Source organism: Neodiprion pinetum, chromosome 7 (genome assembly GCF_021155775.2).
Source record: "Neodiprion pinetum isolate iyNeoPine1 chromosome 7, iyNeoPine1.2, whole genome shotgun sequence".
Taxonomy (NCBI): Eukaryota; Metazoa; Arthropoda; class Insecta; order Hymenoptera; family Diprionidae; genus Neodiprion; species Neodiprion pinetum.
The window spans coordinates 10,031,096-10,055,141 of record NC_060238.1 but is presented as its reverse complement, the minus strand read 5'-3'; the positions used below and the strand labels follow the sequence as shown (position 1 = coordinate 10,055,141).

At 35.8% G+C, this 24,046-nt stretch overlaps 2 protein-coding genes across 2 annotated transcripts; one reads left to right on the top strand and one right to left on the bottom strand.

Moving 5' to 3' along the window:
- Positions 1 to 10,309: 10,309 nt before the first annotated feature.
- Eaf6 (chromatin modification-related protein EAF6/MEAF6) lies at positions 10,310 to 17,093 on the top strand. Its single transcript, XM_046634507.2, has 4 exons — positions 10,310 to 10,504; positions 10,887 to 11,090; positions 11,231 to 11,267; positions 15,754 to 17,093. Exons 1-4 carry the CDS (start codon positions 10,433 to 10,435, stop codon positions 16,089 to 16,091), a joined length of 651 nt encoding a protein of 216 aa, XP_046490463.1. The 5' UTR covers positions 10,310 to 10,432; the 3' UTR covers positions 16,092 to 17,093.
- bonsai (small ribosomal subunit protein uS15m) lies at positions 16,288 to 18,563 on the bottom strand. The gene is made up of 4 exons (XM_046634506.2): positions 18,140 to 18,563; positions 17,893 to 18,026; positions 17,622 to 17,817; positions 16,288 to 17,479 (listed from the first exon to the last, which is right to left on the bottom strand). The coding sequence occupies exons 1-4, from the start codon at positions 18,361 to 18,363 to the stop codon at positions 17,236 to 17,238; spliced, it is 798 nt and encodes a 265-aa protein (XP_046490462.1). The 5' UTR covers positions 18,364 to 18,563; the 3' UTR covers positions 16,288 to 17,235.
- Between the last annotated feature and the right edge of the window lie 5,483 nt (positions 18,564 to 24,046).

Here is a 24,046-nt window from a genome sequence, read left to right as displayed (position 1 = left end):
CTTTATTTTATAAAAAATATTCACCTTTTTTAACCTGAACAAAAAATAAAAACGCGAAAAATCTTTATTCTAAACTAGACCTCAATTTTTTTTCAAATGGTATTGTTTTTAAATAGCTTTGCCTCCATGAAATTAACAAACTCAAAGACTTCTTGAAGTATTGAAAATATTACAGCTACAGTTATGATCTTTAGTAAAAAATGGGAGTAGTTATATAATTTTACTCTTCAGAATATTGGTTCTACGTGAAGAACCCAATGGTGGTCCATGCAAAAAGAATAGTGAGGAAAACGTAGAAGCAGTAAACGCTGCATGGGGATTCACGACACGTGGTCAAAGGGCTCCTTTTAAGAGTATGAGTGCAAATAAATTTTTTTACTCGTATTGAAATTTATTAAAAGTATTAAACGGTGTTAAGATCGTTAAGATATAATAACAATGATGATATTTATATTTACAATGTTCACTATACGATGGATTTGCACTGACTGTGACTGAGTGATTGTGCGCGCCTCGATTTAAACCTTCATGCGCGCCACCGCGGCACGAATTTCAATTATTTTAAGGCGAGTTTCGATAAAATTCTAGTTACTTACTAAGGATTTGTCACAATACGTCACTTCCTGTCGGTATCCATAACGACGATTCGTTATCCCATTCTGTAACGTCGAAGTGTCGCTATTCGTAGTTACGGAATCGCACCGTCGTTATGAGATTGTCGTTACACGCGGCGAAATTCGTTATCGTTACGATAGCGTTCCGAATCGTTATTCTTATAACGAGTTACAGAATCGCGCTACTGACACCTAGGCGGCCATGCACCGAAGGTGGCCCACAATCGTGCATATATAGATATACTCGGTCGCTCGAGCAAGCGGTTGCCAATCGCATCCTTGTCCCCGCTCGCACAGATATTTCCAGGAATGCAAGAATTGGGATTTTTTTGTTTCAATTATGAATGTCAGCGAATAAAAGTATCTCCAGATTTGATAAATTTTGGATTCAATTAGCGGACGCTGAACCAAAATAATTAACCATTCCCAGCCCCAATACTTTTTTTTTTTTAATAAATGTTATTTTTTTATTGATGTGAAAATATGTGACGCCTGGTGTTCTCGAATATTTGTACACGCAGTCTATGGAAAAATATACGAAGCCAGCTCAATAAAATTTATGCAAAATGTGCAATGGGCAAGTGGTTGGAGGAAATTTTTTTTTTCTCGAACTGAATCTTCCAGAGAACCATCAGCGAATTCGAAGCAAGCTCCATAAACATACCGAGCAAACGCGCGATCACGGACGTAGCTGTGGTGTGGCTGAGTGGATACCACATGAGGATGAATTTTCAATCACAGGTTTTTGCGCGAAGTTTTCCTGTATTTAAGTTAATTACTGCTGCCTCTGCTATAATACTGTATTCAAGTCTTAAACAAAACACTAAAAAACAAGTTAACCACTTAATGTAAAAAAAAATGTTAGATTGAGTTTAAAATTTAAGCCGGAGTTACATAAACTAAGATAATTATAAATGCAATATTGTAAATATTGAACATTTAATGTTCATCTAAACAAATATAGTTTCCTCCTCAAAAAAAAAAAAAACATGAGGATGGAGTGATGCGAGACACGGGTTCGATCGCAGTTCACTCGTTTTTTTTTTGTATTTTCGGAGAGAAAAAACAAATCAAAGAAAGAAAATTTCGAGAGCCGGTCGATTTTTTCCTTCTTTCCTTTTGCTTTTTTTTTTACTGAACCCACCTTTTTTGTAGTGGGGGTAACCCGGAAGAGAACAAATAATTGAAACAATAAAATTCCGAGAGCGAATCGATTTGTTCCCCGTTTTTGGCGCCTCTTTTTTGACAAGGAAAAGTTTTGACAGTAATGGAAAATAGAGATTACTAAACGCAAATGTATTGTTTTTTAATAACACCGGCCCACAAAAAAAAAAGTGGCCTGTACTTTTGACCGGACCTACCTATCTTTATGTATTTTGACGCGCTGAATCCGAATCTGAAGTCAGTTTTGCCCGTACACCCTCAAAATTTTGAGTAAATTGCAAAAAACCATAAAAATCGCCAAAAATTAGCATTTTTGGTAAGAAAAAAATTTATGGAACAATAGACCAAGTATGATTTTTATGCATTTTGGTCCGCTAAACCCAAATCTGAAGTTTATTCAACCATAAGCCTTTTAAAATTTAATTGGGCCGGTGTTATTAAAAAACAATACATTTGTTTTTAGTAATCTCTATTTTCCATTACTGTCAAAACTTTTCCTTATTAAAAAAAAAACGCCCATTTTATATCAGTCTTGACGAGCATTTCTTAAGAAGTTTGAGAGATGCGAGATCGGAACGACAAAATTATTTCAGTAGCAACAATGTATGGACCCCTCTCCTTTTCTGATATTGGCAGCCAGTTAAGAGGCTTCACAGTGTTCAGTTTAGTGCCAGCAGCTCTCGAGGTAGCAAGATGGTAAGTGAATTACATAATTATTTTACATGTATGGAAAAACCGGCAGGTTTGACGATCGTCTATATACTTTACAGATTAAGAAGAGAAAAAAAGGGAAGGACCTGTAGTCGTATTTTATACTTTATTTAATTTTCCTTGAATTGTCAGACGTTTTTATTTTTGATTGTATAGGAAGAAGATGTGTGGGGAATTCCATTCTAGTGCCCAAGAATATAGTACACATTTTCGATCATTTTTTCTTTTTGGAAAACATTTTCCTCAATTTCCAAATTTCCTTAATTTTTTGGTATTCAAATCGATTCTTAACAATTTTGCGCACAGGTGGGATTTCTTTAATTATTTTTTCCCTAATCCTGAGGATATTTCCTATCTGAGACCACTGTCAATAGGCGAGATTCCGGATATCATAAAATTACCTTTTTTTCTAATTAAAAAGAAAATCACATAAGGCCACTAAGAACTCGAAATGAAAATCTGAAAAAATTAGAGATGTTTTTTTATATTCTAAGCCATTAACGTAAATAATCCGTAAATAAAAAAAACTTGCTAGAAAAGTAGTAGATGTTGAGATCACGTTATCGTGTCGTACTTACAAATAATATTCTTAATTATAAAATTAGTGTGAATTTCTTCAGAATTTTAAAAGAAGCTTTTTCGGAATTGGTTGTACAATTTTTTTCCATTTCAGTGGTGGCTAAAGAAATCTGCGAAAAATTCCGACACTGTTTCAAGTCGATTGAAACCGTGGTTTTAACATCATACTAAAGAATTATCGAAATCGAAGAGGGTGAGGTACATGGGTTGCAAATTTGACGCGGAATGCCCTATATACAATGTATATCTATTAGGATGGTCGTTAAACGGATTATTTACGTTAATGGCTTAGAATATAAAAAAACATCTCTAATTTTTTCAGATTTTCATTTCGAGTTCTTAGTGGCCTTATGTGATTTTCTTTTTAATTAGAAAAAAAGGTAATTTTATGATATCCGGAATCTCGCCTATTGACAGTGGTCTCAGATAGGAAATATCCTCAGGATTAGGGAAAAAATAATTAAAGAAATCCCACCTGTGCGCAAAATTGTTAAGAATCGATTTGAATACCAAAAAATTAAGGAAATTTGGAAATTGAGGAAAATGTTTTCCAAAAAGAAAAAATGATCGAAAATGTGTACTATATTCTTGGGCACTAGAATGGAATTCCCCACACATCTTCTTCCTATACAATCAAAAATAAAAACGTCTGACAATTCAAGGAAAATTAAATAAAGTATAAAATACGACTACAGGTCCTTCCCTTTTTTTCTCTTCTTAATCTGTAAAGTATATAGACGATCGTCAAACCTGCCGGTTTTTCCATACATGTAAAATAATTATGTAATTCACTTACCATCTTGCTACCTCGAGAGCTGCTGGCACTAAACTGAACACTGTGAAGCCTCTTAACTGGCTGCCAATATCAGAAAAGGAGAGGGGTCCATACATTGTTGCTACTGAAATAATTTTGTCGTTCCGATCTCGCATCTCTCAAACTTCTTAAGAAATGCTCGTCAAGACTGATATAAAATGGGCGTTTTTTTTTTAATAAGGAAAAGTTTTGACAGTAATGGAAAATAGAGATTACTAAAAACAAATGTATTGTTTTTTAATAACACCGGCCCAATTAAATTTTAAAAGGCTTATGGTTGAATAAACTTCAGATTTGGGTTTAGCGGACCAAAATGCATAAAAATCATACTTGGTCTATTGTTCCATAAATTTTTTTCTTACCAAAAATGCTAATTTTTGGCGATTTTTATGGTTTTTTGCAATTTACTCAAAATTTTGAGGGTGTACGGGCAAAACTGACTTCAGATTCGGATTCAGCGCGTCAAAATACATAAAGATAGGTAGGTCCGGTCAAAAGTACAGGCCACTTTTTTTTTTGTGGGCCGGTGTTATTAAAAAACAATACATTTGCGTTTAGTAATCTCTATTTTCCATTACTGTCAAAACTTTTCCTTGTCAAAAAAGAGGCGCCAAAAACGGGGAACAAATCGATTCGCTCTCGGAATTTTATTGTTTCAATTATTTGTTCTCTTCCGGGTTACCCCCACTACAAAAAAGGTGGGTTCAGTAAAAAAAAAAGCAAAAGGAAAGAAGGAAAAAATCGACCGGCTCTCGAAATTTTCTTTCTTTGATTTGTTTTTTCTCTCCGAAAATACAAAAAAAAAACGAGTGAACTGCGATCGAACCCGTGTCTCGCATCACTCCATCCTCATGTTTTTTTTTTTTTTGAGGAGGAAACTATATTTGTTTAGATGAACATTAAATGTTCAATATTTACAATATTGCATTTATAATTATCTTAGTTTATGTAACTCCGGCTTAAATTTTAAACTCAATCTAACATTTTTTTTTACATTAAGTGGTTAACTTGTTTTTTAGTGTTTTGTTTAAGACTTGAATACAGTATTATAGCAGAGGCAGCAGTAATTAACTTAAATACAGGAAAACTTCGCGCAAAAACCTGTGATTGAAAATTCATCCTCATGTGGTATCCACTCAGCCACACCACAGCTACGTCCGTGATCGCGCGTTTGCTCGGTATGTTTATGGAGCTTGCTTCGAATTCGCTGATGGTTCTCTGGAAGATTCAGTTCGAGAAAAAAAAAATTTCCTCCAACCACTTGCCCATTGCACATTTTGCATAAATTTTATTGAGCTGGCTTCGTATATTTTTCCATAGACTGCGTGTACAAATATTCGAGAACACCAGGCGTCACATATTTTCACATCAATAAAAAAATAACATTTATTAAAAAAAAAAAAGTATTGGGGCTGGGAATGGTTAATTATTTTGGTTCAGCGTCCGCTAATTGAATCCAAAATTTATCAAATCTGGAGATACTTTTATTCGCTGACATTCATAATTGAAACAAAAAAATCCCAATTCTTGCATTCCTGGAAATATCTGTGCGAGCGGGGACAAGGATGCGATTGGCAACCGCTTGCTCGAGCGACCGAGTATATCTATATATGCACGATTGTGGGCCACCTTCGGTGCATGGCCGCCTAGGTGTCAGGTCGGAAATGGGCCACCTTCGGTGCGTGGCCGCCTAGGTGTCACGTCGACGCTCCAACCTAGCTGGTATCACGAAAAGGCGAGCGTTGGAGATCTCCCTACTCATCTCTGGTAGTAGTATTATATGTATGATACTATATTTTATCCCAACAGATACTTTTCGTTACTAATAACGACAAAACTCGCTAAGAATAGTGTACAGAATCGCATTTGTCGTTATAATAGCGACGCGGTCGGTAGCATAACGAAACTTGTCGTTATGAGTCCATAACGACAGCATAACGAGTTACAGAATCGCGCTACTGCTCATTAACTGAAAATTGCATCAAAATTCTATTTCCCGTGGGGCAATCGTTTTTTTCTAGTTTAAAGGTGTTGAATAACACAATCCAGACGGTTGATACTCTATTACTGATTCGCGAAAGTTAAAACAATACTTATGGTATTAATTCCCAGAGCTTGTCCAGATCTACCCAAGTATCATTCTGTCGCAAGTTCGTGATGTGACCGTCACACGCACGCACGCGTGATCCTGCCGGCAGGCAACTATAGTATCTGTTCCATGGTTTCCGTATTGTAGAAAGACTTGCGAATGTACCTTCCAGACACGGTGTAGAAATAAGTGGTGGTTCAACTGGCCCTCGGTCGATGTGATTATTTTGTCTTAGTACGGTGGGAATCCGCCAGGGGCCTCATGCGTCGGTGTGGATGAGGTAACAATAATGGCGGCGATCTAGCAGGCAGTATTCACGAAAGTTTGACGTTAGCATGTGGAAAGTCAAATTTGCTGCTGAAGATTACATAGGTACATTAATATTTGACGAAAGAAAATAATTGTTTTATGAATGAATGTGACTATAGCAACAATACATCAGTGAAAATGAAATGCATGATGAATCGAAAGACCAAAGATTAAATAAAATTCCGTCGATACGCTTTCTTGATAAAAAAAAAAAACAACGGTAATCACACTGAATCAATCATGCAAAGGATGCACAATAATGAATGTATGGAGGTAATAATAACGAAAGTTGACAGGCAATCCGGGATCGACGTTGGGTTTCTGTGGTTTACTCAAAAGGCAAGAAAATGGTGGATTGTTGTTTGCCTGGTTGTCGAAGTGAATGTCTAGGAGCTGACAAAAGAGTCTCCTATATTTCAAAAGTGGTCCAGTGCTGTGAAACAATTTGGCGCCGATCTTAAATTCAATCATTTTATTTGCAAAAAGCAGTTCAACTATGGCGTACCTAATATATGTATATCAGGTGACAGTTGATGATGCTCTAATGAATTGTAAGTTCTCGTTTCCATATGATTTGCATAAGGAAGAAGTCATTGCATACTGTCTACATTACTATACAGTTATGAGAATGCGTCAATCAACTAAAAAAAAAGTCGGAAAATGGTGAAGACTAGTAGGTTAAAAAAGAAGCAAACCAAACTATACTCTACATAAAAAACGCGTTAAATTTTTGAAACATTTTAATATAATAATGATATAATATATCATATATATAGTACCTTATTATTACCCTGACACATTTATTATTGTGTATCCTTTGCATGATTGATTCAGTGTGATTACCGTTTTCTTCTTATCAAGAAACCGTACCGATGGAATTTTATTTAATCTTTGGTCTTTCAATTCATCATGCATTTCATTTTCACTAATATATTGTCGCTGTAGTCACATACATTCATCATACAATTATTTTCTTTCGTCAAATATTAATGTACCCATGCAATCTTCAGCAGCAGATTTGATTTTCGACATGCAAACGTCAAACTTTCGTGAATACCGCCTGCTAGATCACCGCCATTATTATTACCTCATCCACACCAACGCATGAAGCTCCTGGCGGATTTCCGTTGTACTAAGACAAAATAATCACATAATCACAGTGACCGAGGGCCAGTCGGACCACCGCTTATTCTTACACCGTGTTTTAAACGCAACACAGTTGCAGGTTCACCAACTCGAAATAAATTTTTGACATTAAAATACAAACCCGGAAATGAAGTGTACGCGATTTATATATAAAACCAACCAAATTGAACATAGTGGTCCACGCAATGAGAAATTTGCTGAAAATCATCTACTAAAATTGGACTGTGACGTAGGCGCTTGACGGAAAATATATACGTTTAATGCTCCGTGGCTCCGTGCCTCTAATGCCAACGCGGAAACCGCCATTTGCAAATTGTTTTCAACATGGCCGCTATGCCGATCGCGGAGGGTCTGGAGCGATCGGAACGCCACCTGGATGCTATTCCAACCACTGAAATATAACTATACTAGAAGAGACACTGCTGGGTTGAACGCCTGAGTGGGACGTATTTGTGAAATAGACTGCTAAGCTGAGGCCAGCCCCCTGACACAAGCTGCTAAAAGTGGTTCGCAAAATGTCCCTCGATTCTGCCGCCAATCTCCACCACTAGTGGCGCTAGTAGTTGTCTGACGAGCTTGCGCGCAATCAGCGAGGGCAGCGAGCGTGTCAGAAATCTACTAGCGCCACGTAAAGGAGCTAAAAAACGGGGACAAAACGCGTACAATTTTTTAGTATACGAGCAGTGGTGAGTGTTAGGGGGCTGGGTGAGGCCACCTGTCCTTTTTTATCTTTCTGCGCATGCGTTCTGTCGAGTCAACCATGCAGTGGATAATCTAACTCTAGAGTTAGTCCTGTCTGCCCTGAGCGTTTGGTGTGGCTTGTTGTGATTTTGTCCAGGAGTTATTGCGCATAAAATAATAAATTCTGAAATGATAGCTTTTCAAAATCAATCGAGGAACTCGAGGAAAATCGATGAAATTTTTTATCTAGTAAATAAGTAATTTTGAAAGAAAATATCATGTTATCTTTTTTGTGGCTGTTTCAATTTTCAACCCAAACTGTCTGTTAACATTTTCACTTGAAATTATTTATTATTCGAATACAACAATATTCAATTAATACATTATTAATCTCCACAAACCGTGTTCACAAGTTCCCAAGGGATAAGCCTATTCCGCTGAGCCATTTTACGTAAGTTTTTGAACGGACTGTACGACAAGTGCAGGTGGCCTCATGAATTTCTTTCTCTCTCGCACAGAACTGAGTGCCCCTTCTAGTATAGTTATATGTTATATCTAGGCAAAAACATCTGAAATGTAAAAAAATCCGCCAAGTTATCGAAACCGAATCACAATAAAAATTCAAGAACAACTTAGATATTGCCGGTGTCTGTCGTGAAATCAGGAAAGAACCCCAAGTCCTACGATCTCTCAGCAAGTAAGTACACTTGTAGACAATGAATCTGAGACGGCTAATTTTTCACACTAGACAGTTAAGTTGGCAGCACAGGAAACGTACAGCGCCATAGTCGGCCGAGCGCGAAACAAACTCAAATCTCAATAAACGTAATATAACCCATGACCGTAGAAATTAACTGTAGAATATGTGTCAATCCAATAAATCATTATCCCCGCGATATTCTAAGGTTAGATTCGACGGTCATGAGTTATTTTATGTTTATTGAGTGAGTTTTTTTCGCGCTCGGCCGTCTATAGCGCTGTACGTTTCCTGTGTTGCCAACTTAACTGTCTAGTGTGAAAAATTAGCGGTCTCAGATTCATTGTCCACAAGTGTACACGTCGTGAAGTCGGACCTCGGCTGTTTCGTATAGTGTGATCGAAACATCATTCCAAGCGCTACTTACTTAGCGGGCACGTTCGCTTTATATTATTTATGGAAACGGTCACACTTGTTCGTGACTTGTGTGATTTTGTGTAACAACTCCGTTTCCAAGACTAATGCTAAGACTCCATGCATGCGTTGAGCTCCGGCAAACGCATGCGGAAGGCGACTCCATGCACGCGGCAGACTTTAGCGCCACGCCACGTACGGAAATGGAAGATGCGTCGTAAAAATGTATACAAACGATAGCTACATAACCTAAAAGAAAGGAATAGTCTATCGCATAATTCCGGGCGGTTTCTCACGTAATGAATTACAAGTTCATTCACGTCATCACAATTATATTCCATAGTGGAATCTTATGTTGATGTTATTGATGGTTTGTTTTCATAAACTGTTTTATATGACATAACCTACGTCGCGTTCACTATTATTTGAGCCATGATTTGAGCTTTGCCAGATTCCGAATGGCCCCTAAGGTTCTCCACTTTAGCCGAATGACGTGCGGTACTGCGAAAAAAATTAAAATATTTTGATCTCAACGCAGTGCGGTGCGGCATGCCGGAGGTTGCCGCTGCCGGACTTGCGCCGGGCTCGGCATACAGTCTTAGCCTATCTGTTACCATTTTATCAATGCACTGAATTTTTTTTCAACAAAAGGAATTGTGCATCGGAATGACTGGTTGATGACAAATTGTTTAATGTCACCAACGTATCAGATTTGTTACTTTTCTTTGCCACTTGTAGTTTAATTGCATATTTTATAGAATTGAAGACTTCATGAGATTCAGGCCGTGTTCGTAAGTGGACTGACAGTACTGAAAATTCCCTAAGACAGAGTCAGAGCTATCCACGAACCTGGAAGCGCAAAAGAGATAAAAGATTGCTGACAGTACTGTCAGTCATTTTCGAACACGGCCTCAGTCTATTGATCAGTTAGCTTATAGTATACTTCAGTCAACGCTCATGTTCTGTCATAACACAGCTGTTCAAAGCTAACTCTTGATTGGCTTACCCCAAGCCTGTACTGCTCCAACTGGCGAAAATGAGCACTACGCTTTGCCAGACTATTTGAGTCTCCCCTCACCCTACGACTTCCCAGCCTGCATGCGTGACTGAGCTGCATGCAAGAAGACCGTGCTCTGACTTACATGCAATTATTTAGTGTGAAGCAAATTTTTAACTTATAAGACACGAAATTGCAAAAGAAACTTGTCAAAACTATGTCAACTAAATCATCAGTGGATTTGCGGACAGAGTTAGCAGAGCTTGTTAAGCGTAAGGCTGAAATAGCGGTGAGTCAAATATACTATATAATAAATATAATATATTTTGCCAAAAGGTTTTGGTATTAAACCCCGTCCGATCTGCCGTACAGTACGATACCAATAATACCGTAAAATTAGTAAAGACAAGCATGTATTTGGATAAACTTTACATCTTAGGATATCACCCGTTTATAATCTATGTTCCAAACTAATGCCTCATGTCGTACGTTGACTCGTTCTCGTCCCTGATGTTTGATTCAATTTCGAAGTTATAATCATATATTTCTACTCGGATCGCGATTTATTAAGCGCTTAACTACAATCACGAAAGACGAACCAATTGGCTCTAAGGAAATTTGAAACGAAGCCGCTAAATTTTGAGTGACAAATAGGAAAAATTCAATTTTAGGACACGCTAGCAAATTTAGAACGACAGATATATGCTTTTGAGGGAAGCTATCTTGAGGATACGCAACTGTATGGGAATATTATACGAGGCTGGGATCGTTATTTAGCAAGCAATAAGAACACAAATAGTAAGGCAGATAAGCGCAACAGAAAGTTCAAAGAAGCAGAACGGCTGTTTTCCAAATCGTCAATCACATCTGTTGCTGTAAGTATGCTATATTATCCTTAATTAAACAAATATTTGTTGTATTTTAAATTATTGTATAGGCAAATTTTATTTAAGTGATCCTAAGTAATCCAAGCCAAACAGGAGAAGTTTATTGAAAATTATATCTTTTGTTACAGGCTGTGAATGGAATACTGGAAAATACACAAGACAAAAGTAAGGTCCACAATGGATATCCATAACTAAATTTTGAATTCTCACCCTTTTATCTGGCACTATTGTTGTCTATTTTGTTGTTCCATAAATCTATTTCCATTATCGATGCTGTTTTACCAGAAAATTACCCAATCCTTTATAATTTCACTGTACACACCACAGCTTTATACTTGATAGTTGTGTTTATCTTGAGCTACATCATGTTCTTACCTTGTTACATACCTGTAAACTCATATATCTCTATATATATATAAAAAATTTTTTTGGATTTTTTTTAACGCTACCCGATAAAATACCTGTTTGGAACCTAAAAAATAACCTCTTAAAATTTGAGCCACATAGCTTTTGCGTAAGAACTGGCGCGGTTGATGGTTCGTTTTTTTTTTTTTTTTCACTTTTTCCTAAAAATCTCCCAAAATATAACATATATGACAAAAAGTCTGTTGTGATTTTTTCATATATTGCGTATTTATCAAGATATTTACAAAATGCAAAATTACAACTTCAAATATTGACTTTTCTTTTCCAAAACAATTTTTTTTTTTGTCAATTCAGTCGATCAACAAAATTTGGGATTTGATATGAAATTTCTATTTTATTGAGAATTGAAAATTAATATATGAAATCTGAAGATTTGAAAAAAAAAAAAAATTGTTTTGGAAAAGAAAAGTGAATATTTGAAGTTGTGATTTTGCATTTCGTAAATATCTCGTGGCTCAATTTTTAAGAGCTTATTTTTAGGTCCCAAACAGGCATTTTATCGGGTAGTGTTAGGAAGAATCCATTTTTTTTTTTTTTTTTTTTTTTTTAAACACATACATATATATACAAAGTAGCTAACGGTCGAGTAGCCTAACGCGCATGTGCTAGAATTCTAAAGCAAAACCAGTTGTTTTGCCAGGATGTCCAACTATTATAAGTTCAGGTGATAGGTTGCCGCAATGTATGTATGTAAGCTAACAAATTTCGGTTGTCCTGACAAAACAACTGCTTTTGCTCTAGAATTTTAGCACAAGCGAGTTCGTTATATCGTTCAACCGTAGCTATTCACTTTGTATAAGTATACCACTATAACCAGAGTGAATTCTTAAAGAACCGAATGATTGAAAGCGCATGCGCTAAAATACAAGAGCAAGAGCAGTTGTTTTGTCAAGGCAACCAGGATTCATAAATTCATATGACCACTAGATGTCGAAATTTTCGAGGTTACATACATTGCATTGACCTGTCACCTGAATTTATAAACACTGGTCGTCCAGACAAAACAACTGGTCTTGCTTTCAATTTGTAGTGCAAGTGCATTAAACCATTCAGTCGTTAGTAATTCACTCTGTCAATATAGTATCTACACACACACGAAAATGTTCCAGCAACCATTCATAGTAAAATAACTCTCGCTTCTAATTTTTTTAATGTGTTTTTGTCAGTAACAGTTTGTAAATAGTAAGAAAGGAAGATCGGCCCACTCCGGGTCCAAGCTTGAAAATTTTTATATCTGACGCAGGATTTTTCATAATTTTTTCAAATTTCTAATTTCGGACGGTCGATAAAATCGTTTCTAAAAATTGTAGAAAATTCAAATTGAGTCGAAAAAAAAATTGAGTACGTTTCAAACTGAGAAGAATCATAGAAAAAATCGCGCGTTCAAGGGTAAAACCCAGGTCGAATTGGCGTGGAATGCCCCATATATATTAGGGTGCTTTTTTTTGGACTATTTTGTTTTTTTTTTCGGTCCCATCGTGAAATTCTGTTGGAAATACAATAAAAAAAATTCCCTGAAAGATTGAGCCCTTAATATTAATATTAAGTGCTCGCCCAAGGCATGTAAAGATTTCCCGCTTAAAATACACGTAAACTTTAATTTTTTTCTTCAAAACATCTACAGTTCAGAGGCATTCTATGGTGTAGTCTAGGACGTCAGTAGGTTTTCTTCGGAATGAAATGCTCTACAAAAGTGCTCATTGCGGTGAAGTCGTAACTCACACCGGCGAAGTCGTACGGGCCACCCAAACCCAATTTTTTCATGAAATTCTTGTCTTTTTGCCCGTATCTCGTAAATAACAAGAGCTACAAAAAAAAAAATATTCAACAAATTTGTAGGAAATTTAATTTCCTACAAAAAAGTTCCAGAAAACCAAATTGCTAACATCGATATTTATTGAGATATTGGGCTTTTAAGGTGAGGAAGTATGGAATTTTCATGAATTATTGAGTTAAATTGTCGAATTATTGATTGTTGAATATTTTTTTTTTTTGTAGCTCTTGTTATTTACGAGATACGGGCAAAAAGACAAGAATTTCATGAAAAAATTGGGTTTGGGTGGCCCGTACGACTTCGCCGGTGTGAGTTACGACTTCACCGCAATGAGCACTTTTGTAGAGCATTTCATTCCGAAGAAAACCTACTGACGTCCTAGACTACACCATAGAATGCCTCTGAACTGTAGATGTTTTAAAGAAAAAAATTAAAGTTTACGTGTATTTTAAGCGGGAAATCTTTACATGCCTTGGGCGAGCACTTAATATTAATATTAAGGGCTCAATCTTTCAGGGAATTTTTTTTGTTGTATTTCCAACAAAATTTCACGATGGGACCGAAAAAAAAAAAATAGTCCAAAAAAAAAGCACCCTAATATATATATATTCTATATAGAAGTTGATATATACATATAGAAGTTGAAGAATTCGTCGAAAGAGACACAGTTTGAGACAGTATGTAATCGTGGCTTGTTTGTGAGTGTAACTCATTACACTCCTGTATCAAGCCATTTGGACCGGATCCGGCCGATCATCAGAATGATATGAAGAAGTCATATATATTTTTACGTGAGAAAAATTCGTAGAGAATGCAGATTCGAAAATTTCAGGTGAGTTAAAAAATTAACGACGGAAGTCAGGCGGCTAGGTGGTCTAGTGGAGTAAGTCTCTGGTAAAGCATCTCTAGACACCAGGTTCGATTCCTGGCTCCGTCGTTAATTTTTCAAGTCACCTGAAATTTTCGAATACGCATTCTATATATATATATATATATATTAGGGTAGGCCAAAAAAATCGACTATTTTTTTTCTACTTTATACTCCGAAAACTTGGTTGGTAGCGACCTCAAAAACATTCTCTCCAAGTATGAGCTCTTAATTTTAATAGGAAGGTCCTCCTCCTTGCAGTTTTCTATTTTTTTCTTATGGTGAGGAAGAAAAATACATATCTCGGTATCTACTATTTATAAAAAAAACATTCGTCTCATATTTTCGTAGGAAATTGAATTCTGTACAAAAAAGGTCTCTTACAATTTTTTTGTATCCTAACTGTTCAGAAGTTATTAAAGGTTGAAGTTTGATCATTTTAAGGTAGATGTCGTTTTTTTTTAGAATTTTATAACTCTTCAACAAAAAGTCATTATAATACGCGCAACTCGTGGTTGTGTCGGAAATTTACTGCTCTACAATAATGGTCTCTTATGATTAGTCGATTAAATTAACCGTTCAGAAGATATTCACCGTCAAACTTCAATGCACACTATTTTTAACAGTTTTTTGTTAATAATTAAAACAATTCCAATTTAATTCATGAGTTTCGGGGAAATTTGTACAAATTCAAACAATTTCAATTTAATTCATGAGTTTTGGCAAAATTTGTACAAAAACTATTAAAAATAGTGTGCATTGAAGTTTGACGGTGAATATCTTCTGAACGGTTAATTTAATCGACTAATCATAAGAGACCATTATTGTAGAGCAGTAAATTTCCGACACAACCATGAGTTGCGCGTATTATAATGACTTTTTGTTGAAAGGTTATAAAATTCATAAAAAAAAAAAGACATCTTCCTTAAAATGATCAAAATTTAACCTTCAATAACTTCTGAACAGTGAGGTATACAAAAAAATTGTAAGAGACCTTTTTTGTAGAGAATTCAATTTCCTACGAAAATATGAAACGAATTTTTTTTTTATAAATAGTAGATACCAAGATATGTATTTTTCTTCCTCACCATAAGAAAAAAATATAAAACTGCGAGGCGAAGGACCTTCCTATTAAAATTAAGAGCTCATACTTGGAGAGAATGTTTTTGAGGTCTCTACCAACCAAGTTTTTGGAGTATAAAGTGAAAAAAAAAATAGTCGATATTATTTTTTTTTGTTCTATGTGCAGTGACAGTATACATATATGTATAAACACTGGTCTTGTGATAATATATATATATTCTATTGGCTCTTTGATTTTGGTCTATCACTTTTTTTACTGTTACATTACCATGAATGCAAAGTTTGTTCAACAACCTTAGTCTTTTTTGATAACTTGAATCAACAAAATAGACAATTTAATGAATAAAGTTTATTAGAATTCTAGTTGAAGTAAACTATGAAGATTAGAACTAAAAATGACTTCTGTAATTAAGCTGTGTCAACAGACTCGCTTTTCCCTTTATTTTTTATTTATTTATTTATTTTTTTTTTAACTATTCACGAGAGAAAAATGATTCCAGTTGAGCGGTACAGCGAGTCGGAATCTCAAGCTGGTAACAGCGGGAGCGAGGACAATTGCAGCTTTACAAATTCAGTGTTAACGGCAGGCAATAACAAAGAAACAAGTGGTAAAAATCACACCTTGGTTCAAACAAGTTATTCCCAGAATAATGGTACTCTAAGTAACGCAGACAACAGTAACGTTCAGTTTACTAATGGGCCGATGTCTAACGGAGGTATAGATCACGTAACTACACCAGTCAAGGACAGCCATACCAATAGCAAAGATTCTCACAAAAATAGATCGTCTTCAAGCAGTGCAAAAAAAAGTAATAATAAACGGTCCAGGCACAGATGAAGTCTATAACGCTTCCAAGGACAATTCATACTTTGCAGTTTAAAATAACACAACAAACTGAAAAACGAACAACAAAGAACAATAACCATGTTTCGGAGTATTTGATGGAGAATTTAATCTGTCATATATGAATATAACCGACTAATGTTAGTATAATTAATTTCTAAACTGCACCGTCAATTTTCTTTTTTGCGACTTCTCTTCAACATATGTGTGCGTATTACATTGGTCATTATGTGGGGATCAGAAAAATTTTCATTGGGGCGCCCCCCAGATCTGTTCCAAATCATTAAAAAAAAATCTGTGTAAAGTTTCAAGCCTCTACGTCAACTGGAACACGTGCCTCTAAGCTGTGTAAGCGTTGAATGTAAAATACATGTAGTTTTTAGAACTAGTTATTTCGTTTTGTATGACTTTGGTATAAATTGAGGGACCTATTTGAAACTTGGCAGAGTTGTTGCTTATGATAGGAACAATCCTTGAAAATTTCAAAATCCTATAATTATTATTTCCTTATATACGAGCCTAATAAAAGTGATACTATTAAGCTTGTATAAAAAAAAAATATATTTTAAATTAATAAAATTGTGAAATTTTCACGGTTTGTTTCTATTATTATAAGGAAAAACTCTGCCAAGTTTCAAATTGATCTCTGAATTTAAACCAAAGTCATACAAAATGAAAGAACTGATTATAAAAACTATATGTATTTTGCATTTAAAACTTTCAGACGTTAGCGGCATGTGTTCCAGTGGTGTAAAGGATTGAAACTTGAGACAGATTTTTTTTAATGATTTGGAACAGATCTGAGGGCCTTCCAATGAAAATTTTTCCGATTGCCAAATAAGGATCACCCTAGAGCATATAATGTATTCGAACAAACTGTATTTTGGCTATAATTAATATTTTAAAAGGAGTCATGTTTAAACGTCTGACTGAATATTTTTAACATCATCTTGTAATGTAATAAATTAAATAAAATGGAATCATGGTTTACATATATCACTTAATACTTAGTTATTCAACATTTTTCTATTTCAATTTTAGTTCAATCATCAGTCGCTATTCGGATAATATTTGGTATATAATTTTTATTCATATGTATATACAGGGTCCAAGTCATTTGGGTAAAGAAATATGTTTATTAAAGCGATTCGTACTTATTCTTGGCTTCTTGTATTTCTTCTTCGGTAATAGTAGGTTCTAACTCACATTCCAACTCTTCTTGTCTGATGAAGGCAAGCTTTTCTGATTTTTCTTTGAAGAATTGTTTTTGCTTTAAGGTCAGCTCAGCTTTGTAAGCATCCAACTTTTTTTGTACAATTTCATCACAATGTTTTTGGGTTAGCTTGCGGAGTGAGTCTTTCCGCGTTACTGGGAGAAGTTTTCTAGAAATCGATTTGTTACTTACTTTAGGAGTTTGCTATATTTGTTGACATAACGAAACAAATAAATGATCTACTTAAATCATCTGAATCTTAAATGGTATGACTTACGATCTTGACATTATTCAATCATAATATGACTTACGGAGGATATGGTTTATAGACCAAGTTGAGCTTCTCAAGAATCCATTCGAATCGTTTATAGTCCCATTGGCGTAAATATCCGAGGAATTTTTTCCGCTTATGAATGAGTTCATTGAGTTCAACTTTGAGGATTGCATTCCTAGGAAATTTATCCATTGTTTTTTGCATGTCTTGAATAATAGCGGTCATCTTTGCAACTGTAATAGATAATTGATTTGTATTTTCACAACAAGGATAAGTAATTCATAGCAAAATACTGTTGAATAACATACGTTTTGCCTCCATTGAGCCCCAGTCTAATTCATGCCTCCTTACAAGAGCGACTGCTTCGTTTCGTTTCATTTTTCTTGTTTCCATTTCTGGAAGATATTCTAGCGTAAACAGCTTCTTGACTACTTCGTTGGCGCTAAAAATTGTTGATATGAAAAATGAAACCTTTTCAGGAAATTGAATGCAAAAGAAAGGTATCAAATGAAGGCCAAAATGTATGCAAAGTCTGACAAAGAACAGAACACGTACTCTTGCAATTCTTTAGACTCGCCAAATCTACCAGCAAAATCTTTCGACGTTACTTTCAAATTCAAACCAAGGTCCCCGGTTTTTTCTGGCTTGTAAAATGGAATTTTTTCGGGCCGAACCCATTTTATTTTGAGAGCCGACTTGAAGGCATAATATCTTGCTACATAACCATCACATTTTGTGATGCTACAGATCACGTTCGGCACGAACCGCAACACGTTCATTCTGATGCGCTAAGAACTGGGTTTTGACCTGATGATTATTTTTCACAACTTCATTGGGACACAGTTGGATAATCTGCAATAATTAAACCAAATTTATGATTAATTTCGCGTCTTGGGTTATCGTCCTGATCACGCCAATGGACATAGAACTTGTATCAGAGATGAGTAGGGAGATCTCCAACGCTCGGCTTTTCGTGATACCAGTGTAACATCCGACCGGAACGTCCGTATGTTTTATCGACTATTATTACTGCATGTTACTTTTATCAACTAACCAAACTCCAAGTACGAGAATCTTGTAACCATAAGAAATTAAAACAACTGTCTAACTATTTGAAATATCTCTAGATGGAAATAACTATGAAATTCACTAGCCAGGGCTTAAAAACCATGTTACGAGATCTTCGTACTACAGAGAACTATAATATTATTATACGTTATTATATATCACTGTCATATTAACACCATAATTAACTAACACGATTATACCCAATTATTAGATAGCACTCGACAATGCCATTTGTGCATTCGGAGCTGAGAGCTATACTGTAAGCAATATACGCTTTACTATATAGCCTGGAGTATAGAAGACTGTAAAACCATAGATAAATGCATAACCAACATAATGTAAAGATAGCACTGCTGCAATACCCATAAAACCAGAGACTGCAAAACCACCAAAACCGTGAATACTAATTACCCAGCATGAACTATACCTTCCTCCGTAACGCCGTAATGTAGGCAACACGCGCAACGTTTTGAAGGCAATGCAGATCTCCAATGTGGAGCCATACAGAGCTTCACCTAGAGAATACATTAGGAAACTTACCGACGAAACGAAAACGTTCTAGAAGCTTCCAAGCCGATTTATATCAATATAAGAATTAACAATTACAGGAGAGAATTATATACAAAAAGCACACATGTGAACCTGCTCTAAAGCTATGAATTATCAAATTACTAAATACTCTAAATCTGTTAAGATAGCTACAACACAAACAGCTAAGGATATTCGCAGCAGCGCGATTCTAATAATGTTAAGCAAATAGCAAACTATGTTTCATAAACAATCGCTATTGTGCTCCAGGTTAATATCGACAGTAATCGATTATAATACATATGTAACTCTATATAGATACAGCTATAAAACTAACAAACGACGGGTAACCAATATGACATATGGACTAAAGTTATTCTTGGATATGAAGGTCACAACTCAAAACACTTTTTATCGTGTTAACGTTTCGGCCCTGGTGGGGGCCCTCCTCAGAACAATTTTATTTAAATATCTGTCACGAACAAAATAAAATAAAATAATATACAAATAGGTTTGACAAAATAAGACATTTTGGTGTAAATAATATGCAAGGTGTTGAAGCAAGTATAAAAGCGGATTTACCTCATATGAGATGACACTTCCAATTAACTAAATGAGTGTTGGTAAATGATAAATGAATAGAAAAAAAGGCAATAAAGACAAAAACCGAAACACACTACGTTGGCAACACGTAACTCCCACGAATTCATAATTATAGTTGGTTTGTTAAAAAGAAATAAAATACACAGCCGTTATGGTTGAGTCAGAGCACATGAGCACACGTGGAACGTCTAGTGTGTAGTGGGAGGAGATCGATCTCGATAGTTATCAGAGCAACACAGAGTCAAAGGGTTAAACGGAAAACAAAATTTTTTTGTTAAGGAGGTAAAATCGAGAGCAAGCTCAGTCGGTAATGGACAATTTACAATGGTCGTATCACAGAGGTATAAATATTACTTAGATGTTCTATGTCTTGTTTACGGTTGACAGAATTAGGATGTGCTACTATATTGCACATTTCTAACAGTAGCCTATTATAATACAAAGGTTCAACATCAATAATGCTGGCTTGAGAATAATTAAAAGAGTGGTCGAAATCGATGGCATGTCTCGTCAATGCAGTATAATTATCCTCGTGTTCATGGATATTGCGTTTATGTTCAGTTATCCTGGTGTGTAGTTGTCTACTAGTTTGGCCTATGTAAACCTTGTTGCAATGATTGCAAGGTATTTTGTAAACTACACCCGAGCGATTGACCAGGGGTAAGGGGTCTTTACCCGAATCAAACATCGAGGATATATCATGTGCACATTTGCCCACAAATTGAATTTTGTACTTGGAAAATGTTCTGTTAAGTGACTCAAACAAACCCGCAACATATGGGATGGAAATATAGCTTTTTTGAATGGTTTGTGTAGTAGTTGTACCGAAATTATTGTTATGGCTGGTAGATGACAAGATGGAATCATATTTAAACTTTATATGTTTGTTAAGCAGGCGAGGTGGATAATCGTTCTTACGTAGTACCTGCTGAATCAAGGACAAATTTTTATTGTGAAATTCCATACTTGAGAGTCGGATCGCTCTGTCCACTAGGCAATTAATCGTTCCAATTTTGTATGATCTGGGATGGTGAGAATGGTAATTTAAATACCTTTGTGACCAAGTAGCCTTGTGGAACCAATCAGTTTTAATGAGCTGATTATCATTGATAATCAGGACATCTAAAAAGTTAATTTGGTGATTAGACTCTAATTCAGATGTAAATTGTAGTCTCGGATGGAAACTGTTGAAAACTGAAAGCATTTCTGCGACTTTATGCGAAGGGACAGCTGTAATTATGTCGTCTACGTATCTGAAAAAGAATGAAGGCTTGAAGTCTAGTTTATTAAGACAGTGTTGTTCAAGGTCATCCAAAAAAAAAATTCTTCGACACGCAATACTTGAAATTAGAACCGGCCTTCAACGCTTACAAGACGGCTAACATCAACAAGTTAGCTATTCTGATCAATAACAAAAAACGACTCAATTTTAATCCAATTGACACGACCTCTGAAAATTGGTTAGTAAACCTCAGCAGCACTGATATTCCGGTTAATGTTATTGACGTACTAAAAATGGGACCTAAATATGGCATTCCTTTTAACAATAACCGCATCCCAACCAGCAAACTCATATCGGATTTCGAATCAAAGATTTCCTGCATTCCTTCTAATTCTCGTAATACGGCCCGGCAAGATTTCACCAACACAATAAAAAAGTTCATTAACACTCCTGCTTCCCTTAACGCCGACAAGGAAGTCCTTCATAAAATCAAAGAAACCAAGATCTTCCAAAACAACAATCAGGACTTGCTTTTCTTGAAGGCGGATAAGGGAAACAAGACTGTTGTTATGAACAAACTAATGTACGAGGCTAAAATGTTGCAACAACTGTCTAACAATAATTTTCATAAAGTTGTTAGATACGATCTCACCTCTACTTTGCAACAAGAAATAAAAAAACTAACAACTGATTGGGTTAATAGCAAATTCATCTCTAATCAACTGAGACGTCAAATTGCAAAAACGGATTGTTTACCACCTAGAGCTTACGGACTACCGAAAATCCACAAACCGGATACACCGGTACGAATTATTGTGTCCTTCACTGATAGTCCGACGATTAATCTGGCTCGCTTCCTCAGTAAATGGATAGGTAACAACATCACACCTCCCTTGTCACGGATAAGAGATAGTTTTGCGTTGGTTAATGCTATTAGTGACCTTTGTCTTCCAGCTGATTATATTTTAGTTTCACTGGATGTTATATCCTTATTCACTAATGTACCACAAGATCTTGCAATTAACGCTGTCAAACAGCGCTGGCATCAGCTGGTGGACAAAATTCCGGTCCCATGTAATGAACTCTTAAAAGCATTGCAAATATGTTTTAAGGCTGCCATATTTAAATTTAACCACAACATATATGCTCAAACGTATGGTTTACCGATGGGCTCACCGCTCTCTCCAATTTTGTCTGATTTGGTTTTGGATGACCTTGAACAACACTGTCTTAATAAACTAGACTTCAAGCCTTCATTCTTTTTCAGATACGTAGACGACATAATTACAGCTGTCCCTTCGCATAAAGTCGCAGAAATGCTTTCAGTTTTCAACAGTTTCCATCCGAGACTACAATTTACATCTGAATTAGAGTCTAATCACCAAATTAACTTTTTAGATGTCCTGATTATCAATGATAATCAGCTCATTAAAACTGATTGGTTCCACAAGGCTACTTGGTCACAAAGGTATTTAAATTACCATTCTCACCATCCCAGATCATACAAAATTGGAACGATTAATTGCCTAGTGGACAGAGCGATCCGACTCTCAAGTATGGAATTTCACAATAAAAATTTGTCCTTGATTCAGCAGGTACTACGTAAGAACGATTATCCACCTCGCCTGCTTAACAAACATATAAAGTTTAAATATGATTCCATCTTGTCATCTACCAGCCATAACAATAATTTCGGTACAACTACTACACAAACCATTCAAAAAAGCTATATTTCCATCCCATATGTTGCGGGTTTGTTTGAGTCACTTAACAGAACATTTTCCAAGTACAAAATTCAATTTGTGGGCAAATGTGCACATGATATATCCTCGATGTTTGATTCGGGTAAAGACCCCTTACCCCTGGTCAATCGCTCGGGTGTAGTTTACAAAATACCTTGCAATCATTGCAACAAGGTTTACATAGGCCAAACTAGTAGACAACTACACACCAGGATAACTGAACATAAACGCAATATCCATGAACACGAGGATAATTATACTGCATTGACGAGACATGCCATCGATTTCGACCACTCTTTTAATTATTCTCAAGCCAGCATTATTGATGTTGAACCTTTGTATTATAATAGGCTACTGTTAGAAATGTGCAATATAGTAGCACATCCTAATTCTGTCAACCGTAAACAAGACATAGAACATCTAAGTAATATTTATACCTCTGTGATACGACCATTGTAAATTGTCCATTACCGACTGAGCTTGCTCTCGATTTTACCTCCTTAACAAAAAAATTTTGTTTTCCGTTTAACCCTTTGACTCTGTGTTGCTCTGATAACTATCGAGATCGATCTCCTCCCACTACACACTAGACGTTCCACGTGTGCTCATGTGCTCTGACTCAACCATAACGGCTGTGTATTTTATTTCTTTTTAACAAACCAACTATAATTATGAATTCGTGGGAGTTACGTGTTGCCAACGTAGTGTGTTTCGGTTTTTGTCTTTATTGCCTTTTTTTCTATTCATTTATCATTTACCAACACTCATTTAGTTAATTGGAAGTGTCATCTCATATGAGGTAAATCCGCTTTTATACTTGCTTCAACACCTTGCATATTATTTACACCAAAATGTCTTATTTTGTCAAACCTATTTGTATATTATTTTATTTTATTTTGTTCGTGACAGATATTTAAATAAAATTGTTCTGAGGAGGGCCCCCACCAGGGCCGAAACGTTAACACGATAAAAAGTGTTTTGAGTTGTGACCTTCATATCCAAGAATAACTTTAATCAACAAATCTCCAAGGTCAAGATAAATCATCTTCATGACATATGGACTTTGTAACGAGTAAGATAGTAAAAACATTAAGAAGTAAACAGGAAGAAGTTAAGTGGCCGCGGAGGGCCAAAGGGGGGCTGGCGCCCCAAAGGGGGCTGGCGACACAACGAAAAGCTCACGCAGTTCGGAGAACTACGGAACCAAGTCCACGCACCTACACCACCGCACCAAGCAGCGATATACCATACGTAAAAATCTACAATATAGTAATAGCTAAAGAACTAAGATCACAGGCG

Bases quoted from the DNA above. Each gene is read 5' to 3' on its own strand.
- Eaf6 (XM_046634507.2), top strand. From the start codon at position 10,433: ATGTCAACTAAATCATCAGTGGATTTGCGGACAGAGTTAGCAGAGCTT. The intron at 10,505-10,886 runs GTGAGTCAAATA...ATTCAATTTTAG, and splicing joins AGCGTAAGGCTGAAATAGCG to GACACGCTAGCAAATTTAGA. The intron at 11,268-15,753 runs GTAAGGTCCACA...AAATGATTCCAG, and splicing joins GGAAAATACACAAGACAAAA to TTGAGCGGTACAGCGAGTCG.
- bonsai (XM_046634506.2), bottom strand. From the start codon at position 18,363: ATGAACGTGTTGCGGTTCGTGCCGAACGTGATCTGTAGCATCACAAAA. The intron at 18,027-18,139 runs GTACGTGTTCTG...AACAATTTTTAG, and splicing joins GAGTCTAAAGAATTGCAAGA to CGCCAACGAAGTAGTCAAGA. The intron at 17,818-17,892 runs GTATGTTATTCA...TATCTATTACAG, and splicing joins GGGCTCAATGGAGGCAAAAC to TTGCAAAGATGACCGCTATT.